Genomic DNA, 16,275 nt, shown 5'->3' on the forward strand with positions numbered 1-16,275 from the left:
AGTAGCTTGTAGTACTGCACTCTAAGCACTGCACCACCGTGGCTTATAAACTGCACAATTCATTGTTATTTTCTTTTTTAAAATATCCTTTATGTTGTCCTACGTCCTAGAGCAGTGGCCCTCAAACCTTTTGGGCATCAGGGATAGGTTCCGTGGAGAGAGGTTTTTCCATGGACTGGAGGGAGCGTGGTTTCACATGCTGCCTGCATCCTGCGGATGGGGCTTTGCTTGTTTGTGTGGCCCGGTTTCTAGCATGCCACGGATTGGTGCCGGTCCACAAACCAGGGTCTGATCTAGAGTTTTCTATTGGTAGCTTATCAATCTTTGACCCTAGAAAGATAGCGCACATAAACACAACTGCTTAGGAATGTAATATTTAGTACATAATTTTAATTTAAAATGCTAGAGAATTCCTGGAAGCCTGGCACTCTGTAGTATTCAGGAAACCAGCTTTACCTTATTAGGAATGAAGACAAAGACTATGAACATGCAAGACAGGATCATTTATTACAACTTTGCAAAGTGACTTTTCTCTCGCAGGAAGAGAAAAGCAATTAAGCCTTTTCTTACAGATCTTTTATACAATTTTCAGAATGCACAGGTCTGATACAACAGGATACAAGCATGTCCCTAGAGTCCAGTTTCAGATCTTATATAACATATTTAGCACATGTTCTGCCCCCTGGAAAATCCCCGCCTTTCCAGTAAAAATATCCTACTCAAAAATATTGCTTATGCTTGTGATATCGTTATATGTGTACTTCCCTTTATTAATAAGGGCACGTTGACCCAGAAGAAGATTTCCTGCAAAACAAGCATAGTCTAAGAACATACATCAGCATTTAAGATCATACACAGGAATTACACAGTTCCTTCTCTCATGTTCCTAAGTCTTATTATTCTCTTAGCTAAATTATCAGGTTATACAAGGTAAAATAAGGTTATACAAGGTAAAATCAGGTTATACAAGGTAAAATAAGGCACTTAAAATGGCGTAGCTCAGGTTATACTTTTTACAGGAATAATCCTTATTTCTCTCACACTCTGACAAATTGGCCATCAACAGACACATAGACATAGACGACATCTACCCACTGTGCAAAAGAGACAATCAACAAGCCTAAAAGGGAAGAAAAAGACCAAAACACTCCTCCACCAGCAATCAACACCCAGCAATCAAGACTCTCATATGGATCCTGTTTCCAGTTAAAGCTTGGTGACCTGAATAGGAAAAAAAAAAATTAATATGTCAACAGATTGTTAACCTGATAGATAAAATTTACTGATATTTTCTCCCTTGGTCTTATTCTTTTTTTTTTAATTCTTTAGGAGAACATATTAATAAGCCAATCTTCAGCTGGACAAATTTCATTCAAAGTTATTGATTTTGGATCGAGCTGCTACGAACATCAAAGAGGTTTGCGGAGTCAAGTAGATACAATTTTTTAATTGATTTATTTTTTACTACTTTGGATTGATTTTGTTTATTCTATAGATGTAAATGAGAATGCAAAATGTTGACAGGGCAATCCTGTAGCATTTCCTTCTCTCGGTCAATGTCTTGGAGCTCATATAAGGGAGTCCGTGCCCGAGTAGCTATTTTCCTCATGAATACAGGTAGTCCTCGACTTACGACCACAATTGAGCCCAACATTTATGTTGTTAACTGAAACATTTGTTAAATGTGTTACTTGACAACATGACCCAATGTTAAAATGGATCTTGCCCCGTTTTACGACCTTTCTTGCCACGGTGGTTAAGTGAATCATTGCAGTTGTCAAGTTAATAACATGGTTGTTAAGTGAATCTGGCTTCCCCGTGGACTTTGCTCATCAGAAGGTCGCAAAAGGGGATCACACAACCCCGGAACATGGCAACCGTCATATATATGAACCAGGTGCCAAGCATCCGAATTTTGATCACATCACCATGGGGATGCTGCAATGGTCGTAAGTGTGAAAAGCAGTCCTAAATCACTTTTTTTCAGGGTTGTTGTAACTTTGAATGGTCACTAAATGAATTGTCATAAGTCGAGGATTACCTGTATATTGACAAAGGAAAAATAAGCGCCTGTCCTGTTTTCTTTCAGTGTCTCAGAATCTACATCCTAGATCAGTGTTGACCAAGTGCTGAAATGGGAGCGCTTGCGTGGTTGCCAGAAACTGGAAGAGCAGCCGCCCGGTACGCATGCGCGTGCCGGGAAGATGATCTTCCGGTTTCCGATGGGCTCATGCGCACCGGCCAGCTAGTCTTCATGCACATGTGTGCCAGAAACTGGAAGTTCGTCTTCCCAGCGCGCACTGGGTGGGTGGCCTTCTGGTTTCCAGCACTCCCACCAGTGGTGGGTTCCGCCCGGTTCCACCCGGTTCTGCCGAGCTGGTAGCGGTGACGATATGACATCACCGAACCGGTTCTTCCCCCCGCCTCCCCATGTTATTCTTACCTTTTATTTGGCCCCACCCCCAATCTATTGCTGCCTCCTGAGTCCCAGCTGATTGGCTAGAAGGAAAAAAACTGTTTAAACTCTTGCCGCGGGGCTTCAAAGGGCCGCCCTACAGCTGATCAGTGTTAAAAGGCAGTGTGGTGGTAGACTGATGCCTCCAAAAACAAATGAGTAGACTGGTACAGCTCTGCAAGCAGTTAAAAGCCTGGTAGACCAGTACCTCTGCTAAATCCTAAAGAATTGTCACATGACCGTCAAGCCATGCCCATAAAATAAGCCACGCCCACAGAACTGGTAGTAAAAAATTTTAGAACCCACCCCTGACTCCCACGTGTGTGAAGACCAGCTGGCCAGTGCACCGGAACCCAGAACTGCAACTGGTGACAGCTCGCGTGCCTAGAGAGATGGCTCTGTGTGCCACTTCCAGCACACATGCCTTAGGTTTGCCATCACAGTCCTAGATCCTATCTAAATCTGAGCAGCTCTTATAACAGGTCAGCTACATTCAGATAGGTATAGGTAGTCCTCAACTTACAACAGTTCCTTTAGTGACGACGACACTGAAAAATGTGACTTTAGACCATTTTTCAGAGTTACGACCTTTTCCAGCATCCCGATGACGATGTGATCAAAATTCGGACACTTGCCAACTGACTCATATTGATGATAGTCACAGTGTCCCTGGATCATGTGATCTCCTTTTGTGACTTTCTGACCAGCAAAGTCCATGGGGATTCACTTAACAACCGTGTGACTCATTTAACAACCGCAGTTGATTCACTTAACCACCCTGGCAACGAAAGTCGTGAAATGGGGCAAGACTCCCTTGACAAAATGTCTCGCTTAACAACAGAAATTTGGGGCTCCATTGTGGTCATAGGTCGAGGACTACCTGTACTCTGGGACTGAGCACTTGCGAATCCTGAATCAAAGGCCTCTCGTGATCAGTTTCTGAGTTGTCTCTGTTCAGACATGTCTTTGGGGGAAGGCAGGTGTATCCTGGGATGGACCTTGGACCATGGTCCCCATCAGAGGTGGCATTCACTTACTTTCCCTACCGGTTCGCCAATGGGAGCGTGCTCATGCACCTGGTCTTCTGTGCATGCACTTTTCTGGCATGCATGCCTTCTGTGCATGTGCCTGGCCTCAAAAATGTGCCTAAATAAGATGGCATGGAGCCGGGGTGGGTGGGCAAGTCCACCCATGATTTCCATTACCGGTTCAGGCGAACCGGTGTGAACCGGCTGAATACCAGCTCTGGTTCCCATTCAAGGAGAATGCTCTCCTTAGGGGGCTGTTGCTACAGGACAGGGCCTCTGAAATTCATTTGGATTTAGTACTAATGGGATATTTGAAAGATCTCTTCACCCAGAAAGTCAAAAAGCAGGCAGAGCTGAGAGGCAGAGTTAAGTGTGTCATCAGTTTAGAGTCATTATGTTGTCACAAATGGTCCATGTCCGATCCCTTCCGAATTCCATTAATTCTTAATTCCCTTAACGGTTGCTGGAATTGGGGATATCTAGTTTGATGAAAAGAAGGACTGGGGAGACATGATAGCAGTGTTCCGATATCTCAGGGGCTGCCACAAAGAAGAGGGAGTCCAGCTATTCTCCAAAGCACCTGAGGGCAGGACAAGAAGCAATGGGTGGAAACTGATCAAGGAGAGAAGCAACCTAGAACTAAGGAGAAATTTCCTGACAGAACAATTAACCAGTGGAACAACTTCCCTCCAGGAGTTCTGAATTCTCCAACACTGGAAGTTTTTAAGAAAAGATTGTCTGAAGTGGTATAGGGTTTCCTGCCTGAGCAGGGGGTTGGACTAGAAGACCTCCAAGGTCCCTTCCAACTCTTTTATTCTATTCTATTCTTATCTAGAACCAATTTAGTATTGAACTTTTAATTGACTAGATTCTCGTTTTATAGGCTTGAGCAATAAATCCACTGAACTGCAACTTAACACATGGTCGCGATCCTTTTGCCCCTGACATTAATTTAGTCAGTTGCAATTCAGAAGATGTATCGTTCACGCTTCTACACAAGAATCTAGTCAACTGAAGTTCAGTACTAAACTGTTGCCAGATAAGGGTCAGTGGAATTCAAGATTTGGACCATTTGTGGCGACGTAAAGATTCTAAATTTATGACATGCTTAACTCCACCACCACCACCACCCCCAGCTCTGCCTTCTCGCCTCCTACAGGTTCATTGTCTGGAGTTTAGATCAGAGTTCCCCAACCTTTTCGGCTTTGTGGATTGGCGGGGATAGGAGAAGGGATGATTCCGCGTGAGTGGCGAGTAAGCACATGCAGCTTCATTTGTGTGAGCAACGGGCATGCATGCCCCCCGCTCATGCAAATGGAACATGCATGCATACGCTCACTGTTCGAGCAAGTGGGGATGTGTACACATGCTCATCTGCCACTTCTGCAGCCCAGTTCTAAATGGCTTAAGGCCCAGAGGTGGATCACGGCCTGGACGGTTGGGGATCCCTAGCTTAGTTTGGGGCTCATAAGAAGCATTGGGTGTTTCTAACAAGGTCAGAAATCTTTGGCAATATTGCGGCCTGTCAGCCACCGGCCCCTCCAGCAGCCGAATCAGATGAGGAGGAAGCGTGGGAGTCAGGATCAGCATCAAGGCAACCTGAGAGCTCCGAGGGGGAAGAGGGAATGGAGCTGGCAGAGAGAGAGAGAGAGAGAGACAGAGGCGGAGCCTGGGCCGTCCGTCAGCCCTCAGATGGAGAGTCAATAGCCCCTAGGTCTGGAGGTGACTGATGAGGAAGAGGAGGAACAGCTGGGTCCAGTGCCTTACGCGCGGATGCACAGAAGGAATCTATGGGCTGGTCCTTGGGACAGATGAGCCGCTGCTGCTAAAGGAACCCAACCCTAGCTCTGGGGATAAAAGGCAGGGAGCGGAGATGAATAGATGTGGCAGACAACTATTCATCTCCCTGCCGGAAAGACTTGTTAGCCTGTGGTGAGAGAGAAACTTTTTTGTTTTGTTTTGTTTTTATTAAATTTATATACCGCCCTACTCCTGAAGGACTCAGGGTGGTGAACAGGCACAAAATAAAATACATAGATACAAAAGTTAGAAACATAATTAAAACCAGATTAAATAATTTAGCCTGAGACAATTAAAAATCCCAATAATTTAAAACAGATTAAAATTTCGATTTAAAAGAATTTTAAAACAGGGGAGAAAATTAGGACAGGCCAGCTTGCTGGAATAGGAAGGTCTTAAGAGCACGGCGGAAAGTGCGCAGATCCGGGATCCTCTGTATCTCCGGGGGGAGCTCGTTCCAGATAGTGGGTGCCCCCACAGAGAAGGCCCTCCCCCTGGGGGCCGCCAGTCGACATTGTTTGGCTGACGGCACCCGGAGGAGTCCCTCTCTATGAGAGCGTACCGGCCAGTGGGAGACTGTTTGTGGTAGTAGGCTGTCCCGTAAATAACCAGGTCCTAAGCCATGGAGCGCTCTAAAGGTGGTGACCAAGACCTTGAAGCGCACCCGGAAGACCACCGGGAGCCAGTGCAGCTCGCGTAGGAGAGGTGTCACACGGGAACACCATGTTTCTTCCATGACCACCCACGCGGCCGCACTCTGTGCCAGTTGGAGCCTCCGGGTGCTCCTAATAAAGGAATCATTGATTTAAATACAGAGGGTTGGTCGTGTTTGGGGAGCTGGGTCAGAACAGACAAGCGTCCTCCAAAGCAAATGTGGAGGCTGGGGAACCAGTCAAGACAGAGGTACAGATTCAGATGCAGAATGGGGGTGGAGGTTAGTATTGCAGGAATAAGCCATGGAAGCAACTGCTTCAAAATAACAAGCAAAACATTAGATCTATTAGCACAAATAGTGACTTATGGAGTAAAGACTGTCAGGTGGTGGAGAAAATCAGAGAAATGCTGTGACGGGGGAAAGAAACATTTTTGATGGTGACTGAGCTACCCTCTCTCATATTTTTTTTCTCCGGTGTCCATTCTCCCTTTCTGGTTTGCTTTAGTGTACACTTACGTCCAAAGCCGGTTTTATCGTTCTCCAGAAGTCATCCTGGGCCACCCATATACAACCTCAATCGATATGTGGAGCTTGGGTTGCATCATGGTTGAGCTCTACACGGGGTACCCCCTTTTCCCAGGGGAAAATGAAGTGGAGCAGCTTGCCTGCATTATGGAGGTACCTTCTGTTACATCACTAACGAGGTCGGTAAAATGAGGACCCAGATTGTTGGAGGCAGTGTGCTGACTCCGTAAACCGCTTAGAGAGGGCTGTAAAAGCACTGTGTAATGGTATATAAGTCTAAGTGCTATTCAGTAGTGAAATCCAAATTTTTTACTACCAGTTCTATGGGTGTGGCTTGGTGGGCATGGCAGGGGAAGGATATTGCAAAATCTCCATTCCCACACCACTCTGGGGCCAGCCAGAGGTGGTATTTACCAGTTCTCCGAACTACTCAAAATTTCCACTACCAGTTCTCCGAACTGTTCAAAATTTCTGCTACCGGTTCTCCAGAACCTGTCAGAACCTGCTGGATTTCACTCCTGGTGTTATTGCTGTCAAAATCATTCAGGCAAAGTGCTTAGACTGCAGTATTGCAGCGCTGTTCTCTTCGACCACGTAGTTTCACCTGGATTTATAGTAGTGCAATATCCCTTGTCACAACCTAGCACAGTGTTAAATAGAGCGGCCTTAAATCCAGTCACTTACCGTATTTTTCAGAGTATAAGACGCACCTTTCCCCCCCCAAAAAAAGAGGGTGAAAGTCTGGGGCGTCTTATACTCCGAATGTAGCCCCGCCCAGTTTCTCAAACAGAGGTTTCAGAAGCTGAAAAAAGCATCAGAAACGAAGCTTCAGAATAAAGCCTCCAAACAGAACTTCAGAAAAAAAGCCTCCAAACAGAGTTTCAGAAAAAAAAGCCTCCAAACAGAACTTCAGAAAAAAGCCTCCAAACAGAGTTTCAGAAAAAAAGCCTCCAAACAGAGTTTCAGAAAAAAAGCCTCCAAACAGAGTTTCAGAAAAAAAGCCCCCAAACAGAGCTTCAGAGGCTTTTTTTCTGAAGCTCTGTTTTGGAGGCTTTCAGAAGCAGGAATTTTTTTTTTTTCTGAAATGGAGTTTCAGAAGTTTCAGAGGCAGAAGAAAAAGCAAAAAAAAAGAGCTCATAACCAAGGAACCTGTTGCTAAAATTCACCTCTGGGAACAGCTGATTGGGGATATTCCAGGAGGCCGATCCACCTGCCAATCAGCCTTTTTTCTTATTTTCCTCCCCAAAAATGAAGGTGCATTTTATACTCCGAAAAATACGGTACTCTGAGCCAAGTCCTGAAATGGTCACTCAATCCACAGCTCAGCTTTGGACTTCAACTATATTAACTACTGATTGGTTTACAGAGAAATTGTAAACTCCCTCTCTCTCTCTCTCTCTCTCTCTCTCTCTCTCTCTCTCTCCCTCTCCCTCTCCCTCTCCCTCTCCCTCTCCCTCTCCCTCTCTGTCTTTCGTCTCTCTGTTTCTGTCTCTCTCTGTGTTTTTCTTTCATTTTAAAGATCTTAGGACTTCCACCATCCGATTTCATTCAAACTGCATCAAGAAAACGAACGTTCTTTGGTAAGCATTGATCATTACTGAACAATTCACTTAAGTGGCTGTAATGATGAGGAAAAAAGTCTCTATTTTGAGGACTGCTTTATGGAGAGAGAACGTGGCTCTGATTTAAGCATTTATCCACTTAATATTTAATAGGAGGATGAAATACACCCCCCCCATCTTCATCACGGGAAGAGCCGTGGTGATGCAGTGGTTGGAATGCAGTATTGCAGGCTAACTCTGCCCACAGCCATGAGTTCGATCCTGACCAGTTCAAGGTTGACTCAGCCTTCCATCCTTCTGAGGCCGGTAAAATGAGACCCCAGATTGTTGGGGGCACAATAGGCTGACTCTGTAAATTGCTTAGCGTTGTGAAGCGGTATATAAGTCTAAGTGCTGGTGCTATAAATATAATATAAGATGTATAAAATATATAAATTGTAAGAGCCATGGTTGCACAGTGGTGAGAATGCAGTATTGCAGGCTAACTCTGCCCACTGCCAGGCGTTCAATCCTGATGGAGCTCACGATTGACTCGGCCTTTGTGAGGTTGGTAAAATGAGGACCCAGATTGTTGCAGGCAAGATGCTGACTCTGTAAACCGCTTAGAGAGGGCTGTAAAAGCACTGTGAAGCGGTATGTACCCTGTTTTCCCCAAAATAAGACATCCCCTGATAATAAGCCCAATCGGGCTTTTGAGCGCATGGCAATAAGGCCAAGCGCTTATTTCAGGGTTCAAAAAAAATATAAGACAGGGTCTTATTTTCAGGGAAACACGGTAAGACTAAGTGCTGGTGCTATTTTACACAAATGGGCTATTTTGGATCCTACGTGTTCACTTATCACTGTCACACAGTGAAGTGCAACAGATGCACTGAACAACACTGCTTGAGCTGGCGCCAGCCAGAAAGCCCTGCTGTGGATCCAAGGCAGAAAAATATGAATAGAATAGAATAGAATAGAATAGAATAGAATAGAATAGAATAGAATAGAATAGAATAGAATAGAATAGAATAGAATAGAATAGAATAGAAAATATGGAATGGAATAGAATAAGAATGGGATGGAATAGAATAATTAGAATAGAATAGAATAGAATAATTAGAATAGAATAGAATAATTAGAATAGAATAGAATAATTAGAATAGAATAGAATAGAATAGAAAATATGGAATGGAATGGAATGGAATAGAATAGAATAGAATAGAATAGAATAGAATAGAATAGAATAGAATAGAATAGAAAAGAAAATATGGAATGGAATAGAATAAGAATGGGATGGAATAGAATAATTAGAATAGAATAGAATAGAATAATTAGAATAGAATAGAATAGAATAATTAGAATGGAATGGAATGGAATAGAATAATTAGAATAGAATAGAATAGAATAGAATAGAATAGAATAGAATAGAATAGAATAGAATAGAATAGAATAGAATAGAATAGAATAGAATAGAATAGAATAACAGAGTTGGAAGGGACCTTGGAGGTCTTCTAGTCCAACCCCCTGCCCAGGCAGGAAACCCTACACCACTTCAGACAAATGGTTATCCAACCTCTTCTTAAAAACTTCCAGTGTTGGGGCATTCACAACTTCTGGAGGCAAGTTGTTCCACTTATTAATTGTTCTAATTGTCAGGAAATTTCTCCTTTAGTTCTAGGTTGCTTCACTCCTTGATGAGTTTCCACCCATCGCTTCTTGTCCTGCCCTCAGGTGCTTTGAAGAATAGTTTGACTCCCTCTTCTTTGTGGCAACCCCTGAGATATTGGAACACTGCTATCATGTCTCCCCTAGTCCTTCGTATGGATGGATGCTGCTACAAGGGACATTGTGTTTGTAGAAAAAAATCTGATGCCCCTTTTTTGAATGTAGCATGCACTGCGTAAAAAATGGAACCCACCCTCTATGCCTACAGCCAATTAATTTTGTAATTAAGAATTCCTACTTGGCTGGCTGGCCATAAAATGAAACTTCTAGCTCTATAGACAATTTCAGACAAACAAGTAGTGTGCAAGACTGCAACATTGGCTGTCTCTGAATATGTGTAATTTTATTCTGTGTAGACCAGGCGGTCTGCAACTTTAAACACTCAAAGAATCACAAAGGTCCTAACCAGAAGCTCGCGTTCAATTCTGGAGCTGACCGGAAGTCCGGTTCCCCCACCATAGAGTCTCCTCCTAGCGCGGCGTCCTTTTTCCTCTGCCGACTGGAAGTCTGGTTCCCCCACCATAGAGTCTCCTCCTAGTGTGGTGTCCTTTTTCCTCTATCTATCCCAACCAAAAGCCCTATCAATTGTGGAGCCGACCGGTGACAAGGAGCCACAGCAGAGGGATGAAAGAGCCACATGCGGCTCCAGAGCCGCAGGTTGCTGACCTCTGTTGTAGACTGACAGTTCGTGCAAACGCCTCTCCGTTTCACAATCTCAGCTGATGTGGAAATGTACCCACGGTTGTAAAATCTGTTTCCCTCTTTTGTAGATTCCAACGGTGTTCCGAAAAGCGTCACAAACACCAGAGGGAAAATAAGGAACCCAAATTCCAAAGATCTAAGCACCGTCTTGAAAACGCATGTTGGCTCCTTTCTGGATTTTCTCAAGAAGTGCCTCGTGTGAGATTATTTTTTGAAACAAGATTATTTTGCTAAATCCTTGCTTTTATTTTTCCCATGCTTTCAAAAAAGAAATAGCTGTAGAGAAACGGAGAATTGTAGAGAAGTTATTCTTGGGTAGCTTAATTCCCCATTTGGTCAATTATAATCATAATCATAATCATAGGTTTAATTGTCAAGCACGTATAAGATAACAGGTAAAAGTATAAACATAATTTGAATACATGAAAAGAGTAAGTAAAAAGGAATATTTAGGACAGGGACGGTAGGCACGCTGGTGCACTTATGCACCCTCCTTACAGACCTCTTAGGAATGGGGTGAGGTCAACAGTAGACAGTTTAAGATTAAAGTTTTGGGGGTTTGGGGAAGAAACTACAGAGTCAGGGAGTGCATTCCAGGCATTGACCAATCTGTTACTGAAGTCATATTTTCTACAATCAGGTTTGGAGTGGTTTACCTTGAATTTGTATCTATTGTTTGCTCATGTATTGTTGTGGTTGAAGCTGAAGTAGTCATTGACAGGAAGGACATTGTGGCAGATAATTTTATGTACTATGTTTAGGTCTGACTGAAGTCGGCGTAGTTCTAAGTTGTCTAAGCCCAAAATTTGGAGTCTGGTGGCATAAGGTATTTTATTGCGGTTAGAGGAATGGAGGACTCTTCTCGTAAAATATCTCTGGACTCTCTCGATTGTATTTATGTCCGATATGCAGTGCGGGTTCCAGACAGATGAGCTGTATTCAAGAATTGGTCTAGCAAATGTTTTGTATGCTCTAGTTCAGTGATGGCTAACCTTTTTGCCATCACGTGCCAGGAGGAGGGGGCAGGGGAGGTTCGCACACGTGTGTGCCTACACCCATAATTCTATGTGGGCCATTTCGGGCCTCCGGAGGATCTCTGGAGGGATGGGGAAGGCTGTTTTCGCCCTCCCCAGATGCATAGAGAGGATTTGGATCCAGGTGAGAAAGAAAAACAGGCCTTCCCCACCCACTCTAGGCCCTCCAGAGGCAGGAAACAGCCTGTTTCCCTACTTCTGGTGAGCCCAGAAGGCCCGAAAATCAGCTGGCATGCGTGCTGGAGCTGAATTGGGGTGCCCACTGATATGGCTACGCGTGCCACCTGTGGCACGCGTGCCATAGGTTTGCCATCAAGGCTCTAGTTAGTAGTACAACATTACCAGAGAAGAAGCTACGCAAGATTAGGTTAACAACTCTTAATGCCTTTTTGGCAATGTTATTACAGTGGGCTTGGGCACCTAGATCTTTAGAAATGATTCCATGTTGCATTTGATGAGTAATTGGAAAATGCATTAAATAGTCTTTCGTCTTTTGTAATAAAACTTTCCTGTGGATTTTGAAGAATTTTCTTATAATATTCTATGTTCTCACACAATCAAGGATGTCTGCAGTGACCACAATTATGACAAAATAAGCAAGGAGGTCTGGTTAGGATCTTGCTTAAAGCAAAGTGTGCCCTTAGTGGCTTCCAAATGTTATGCAGGGTCTTTGCTGTTAAGATTAAACATCTGTAAGCCGTCACTGTAAATTCATTGTGAGTCAAGTTCACAAAAGAGCTGTAAAATGGGAAGATGGAAACAAACTGGCTGGAACACACAAATGGCAAAAGTATTTTTTCCCCTTGGAATTCCTTGTCACCCAAGCTTTACTGGCAGCGCAGTGGCTCAGCGGCTAAGACCCTGAGCTTGTCAGCTGGAAAACCGGCAGCCCAGGTTCGAGACCCGAGAGCCATGCGATGGGGTGAACTCCCGTCCTTGCTCCAGCTTCTCCCAACCTAGCAGTTTGAAAGCATGCAAATGCGAGTAGATAAATAGGTACCACTTTGGTGGGAAGGTAACAACATTCCATGATGTCATGCTGGCCACATGACTGCGGAAATATGTCCAGTCAGTGCTGGCTCAATGGCCTTGAAATGGAAATGAGCAGCGCTCCCTAGAGTTGGCAACGACCACCCATGTTTCCCCGAAAATAAGACCCTGTGTTATATTTTTTTGAATCCTGAAATAAGCACTTGGCCTTATTGCCATGCGCTCAAAAGCCCGATTGGGCTTATTATCAGGGGATGTCTTATTTTGGGGGAAACAGGGTAGCAGAGTAAAATCCGATGGGACTCCTTTATTTTTAGCTTTTTAAGCTCTACCTCTTTTTTTTTTACACAATGGTCCTTGAGGTGCAACTATTCATTTAGTGACCATTCAAGATTACATCACTGGAGAAAGTGACATGACCATACCTTGTACTTATGACAGCATCTGCCATCACAATTTGGGTGCTTAGCAACCAATGTATATTTATGAGGGTTGCAGAATCCTGAAATCATACGGTCATCCTTTGCAACCTTCCCAGCCGGCTTCTGATAAGCAGAGTCAGCAGGGAAAGCTAGATTTGCTTAATGACCATGTGACTCATTTAACAACTGCAAAGATTCACTTAACAACCAGGTAAAAGAAGATTGCAAAATCGGGCATGTCTCACTGAGCAGTTGCCTTGCTCAGCAACGGAAATGTTGGTCCCAATTGTGGTTGTAGGCCAAGAACTACCTGTATTAAATAGATACTCGCATCTTCATTTGGACCCTCCCGAAGTAGTCCTTGACATACGACCACAACTGAGCCCAAAATTTCTGTTACTAAGCACCCCATTCTACAATCTTTCTTGTTACAGTTGTTAAGTGAAGCCAGTTGTTAAGCTGGTAACACCATTGTTTAGTACAGTGATGGCTAACCTTTTTGCTGTCGCGTGCCAAAAGCGGGGGGAGCGGGGGGGGGCGTGGGTGCGTGTGCCCACATCCATAATTAAATGTGCCCCGCCTTCCCGCCCATGCGCATGTGACCCCCCCACTTCCCCCTGCTTCTGGCACATGATGGCACAGTGGGCCCGGTAGGCCTGAAAATCAGTTGGAATGGAATAGAAAATATGGAATGGAATGGAATGGAATGGAATAGAATAGAAATCTGGAAGGGACCTATACCATTTCAGTTAAGACGTCTCCATGGTCATGTGGCCGGCGTGACTCAACGCCAAAGGCACACGGAACACTGTTACCTTCCCACCAAATGTGGTCCCTGTTTTTCTACTTGCATTTTTTACGTGCTTTTGAACTCCTAAGTTGGCAGAAGCTGGGACAAGTAACGGGAGCTCACCCCATTACATGGCACTAGGGATTCGAACCGCTGAACTGCCGACCTTCTGATCGACAAGCTCAGTGTCTTAGCTACTGAGCCACCGCATCCCTTTTATTAGTCTATTATTTTATTTTATTTTAGCCTTTTTTAGTCTAGCCTTAATCTGTTTTTTTATTATTATCCTCTCTTCATATCAAGATGGAAACCTTCTTCGCGCATGATTCCGGAAGAAGCCATCCACCACACTTGGATGGAAGAACCGTGGCCGCCCAGACTTAAACAGAAGCCCAAGACGGCTACGAAGCTGAGCGAGACAACTTTCTACACCCCGGAGAAGAAAAAGGAAAACGCTCATAAAAATACACAGATAGAAAAAGGAGGTTGTTTAGTTTTAATTCTTGCTTTCCTTTAAAAAAAATAATAATAATAACCAAAGCTCTACATGTACTCCTCGACTTACAATCGTTCCATTCGGCGACCGTATGAAGTTAGAACAGTGCTTTAAAAAAAAGGGTGACTGAGGACCAGTCCTCACACTTATGACAGCCCCCCCCCAGGCAGTGGTGGGATTCAAATAATTTAACAACTGGTTCTCTGCCCTAATGACTGGCTGGGTGGGCGTGGCCATGGTAGGTGTGGCCAGGGGGTGTGATAGGCAGCACTCGGTCTCCTGCACCCCCCTAGGAGCAAAAACGGGCCGTGGGGGGACACCTCCCCACCGTGCCCCATTTTGGGCCTAGTAGGCCTCCTTGCAGCCACCTGGGAGCAAAAACAGGCCACGAGGCCGCGCTGCATCCCCCTGCACCCTGTTTTGGGCCTAGTAGGCCTCCCTGCAGCCTCCTGGGAGCAAACATCGGTCCCGGGGGGACTTCTGGAAGAGGCAGGGAGGGAAGGGGAGGGGCCAGCCAGCAATTTAATAACCGGTTCGGCCGAAGTGGTGCGAACCGGTTGAATCCCACCACTGCCCTACAGTCACTTGCTCAAAATTTGGGCACCTGGCAATGACACATTTATTTTACAACAGATACAGCATTCTGGGCTCACATAATCGCCACTTCCCCGGAGACTTTTGACAAGCTAAATCAATAGGGGAAGCTGGATTCGCTTAACAGCTGCGTGATTCGCTCAACGACTGCGGCCAAAGTCATAAAATCTGGCGTGACTCGCTTAGGAGCTGTGATGTGGCATTAGAATGCAGTATAAGCAGTCCTTGACATAGAACAGTTCGTTTAGTCACCCTTCGAAGTTACAACTGAAAAAAGTGACTTACGACCATTTTTCACACTTACGACCTTTGCAGGATTCCCCATGATCATGTGATCCAAATTCTGACGCTCGACAGCTGACCATTTTGTGACTTTCTTACAAACAAAGCCAACGGGGGAAGCTAGATTCACATAACAACCAGGTTACTAACTTATCCACTGCAGTCATTCACTTAACAACGGTGGCGAGAAAGGTCATCAAATGAGATGAAACTCCCTTAAAAATGTCTCGCTTCACAACAGAACTTTGGGGCTCAATTGTGGTCGTAAGTTGAGGACTACCTGTATAAAGGAAAAATTTTCCTGGTGATGTGTACAGCAGTGGCACAATCGGTGGGTTCTTTATTTCTTTCTTTTTAGTTTTTAAGAAGCAGCCTTTGGGGTGTGGTTTAATTGATTTTTTTTTTTTGCACATTGCAGAGGGCTGGACTAGATGATCCCTTTGGTTCCCTCCAGCTCCACAGTTCTATGATTCTATGGCTTCTCTCTGGGTGGCAGGAAGCATAGCAGGTTAGATTTAAAATCAATAAAAACCAAACCAAAGGGACGATATTCCCTCTAAACTCAAAGTGAGAAAAGAAAAAAAATGAATTTAAAAAATGGTCCTCAGAGAATGGCTGTAGACCGGAGTTTGTCACAATTCTGTTGCTTGCTTTCATCCTCTTGCGATGGGCAGGCTAGTGCCAGCAAAATAATATTACAGGTAGTCCTCGACTTATGACCATTCATTTAGTGACCGTTTGAAGTTACAGCAGCACTGAAAAAGCGACTTATGACCATTTTTCACACTTATGGCCATTGCAGCATCCCCATTGGCTTAACGACCCTGTGATTCACTTAACAACCATGGCAGAAAAAAAATTATTGTATTTTTTGGACTATAAGACGTACCTGACTTCTATAAATTTAGAAAAAGAAAACAAACAATAAAAAGTTTTTGGCCTCCACACACCCTATTTTCAGCCCTTTTTTGGTGCCTTTTTTTTTGGCCCTTTTCCAGCCTTTTTTCGGTCCATTTTCAGGGTTTCTTTTGAGGCTTTTTTCGGCCCATTTGTTTGGGTTTTTGTTTTTGTTTTTTGCTTTTTTTGGCCTGTTTTTGAGGCTTTTTTGGCCCATTTTCGAGGCTTTTTTCAGCATGTTTTGAGGCCTTTTTTTGCTCATTTTTGAGGCTTTTTTGAGCCCATTTTCAAGGCTTTTTTCGGCCCATTTTCAAGGCTTTTTCCAGCCTGTTTTTG

The 16,275-nt window shown here is 44.2% G+C and overlaps 1 protein-coding gene across 2 annotated transcripts in view; it reads left to right on the forward strand.

Annotated features, from left to right (window-relative positions):
- Window positions 1-16,275, forward strand: part of DYRK4 (dual specificity tyrosine phosphorylation regulated kinase 4) — a 45,557-nt gene that overhangs the window by 27,954 nt on the left and 1,328 nt on the right. The window contains exons 13-18 of one of the 2 annotated variants that reach the window (XR_015728789.1): window positions 1,330-1,417; window positions 6,444-6,616; window positions 7,983-8,043; window positions 10,503-10,632; window positions 13,974-14,155; window positions 15,461-15,550. Coding sequence is in view for 1 of the 2 variants with exons in the window: in XM_034433668.3 (XP_034289559.1) it covers window positions 1,330-1,417; window positions 6,444-6,616; window positions 7,983-8,043; window positions 10,503-10,632; window positions 13,974-14,155 (634 nt within the window). In the remaining variant the exon portion in view is untranslated. The remainder of the gene's footprint in view (window positions 1-1,329; window positions 1,418-6,443; window positions 6,617-7,982; window positions 8,044-10,502; window positions 10,633-13,973; window positions 14,156-15,460; window positions 15,551-16,275) is intronic. The other variant, XM_034433668.3, reaches the window with a different exon arrangement.

The sequence above is a fragment of the Pantherophis guttatus genome, chromosome 7 (genome assembly GCF_059756535.1).
Source record: "Pantherophis guttatus breed Tessera chromosome 7, ASM5975653v1, whole genome shotgun sequence".
NCBI classification, from domain to species: domain Eukaryota; kingdom Metazoa; phylum Chordata; class Lepidosauria; order Squamata; family Colubridae; genus Pantherophis; species Pantherophis guttatus.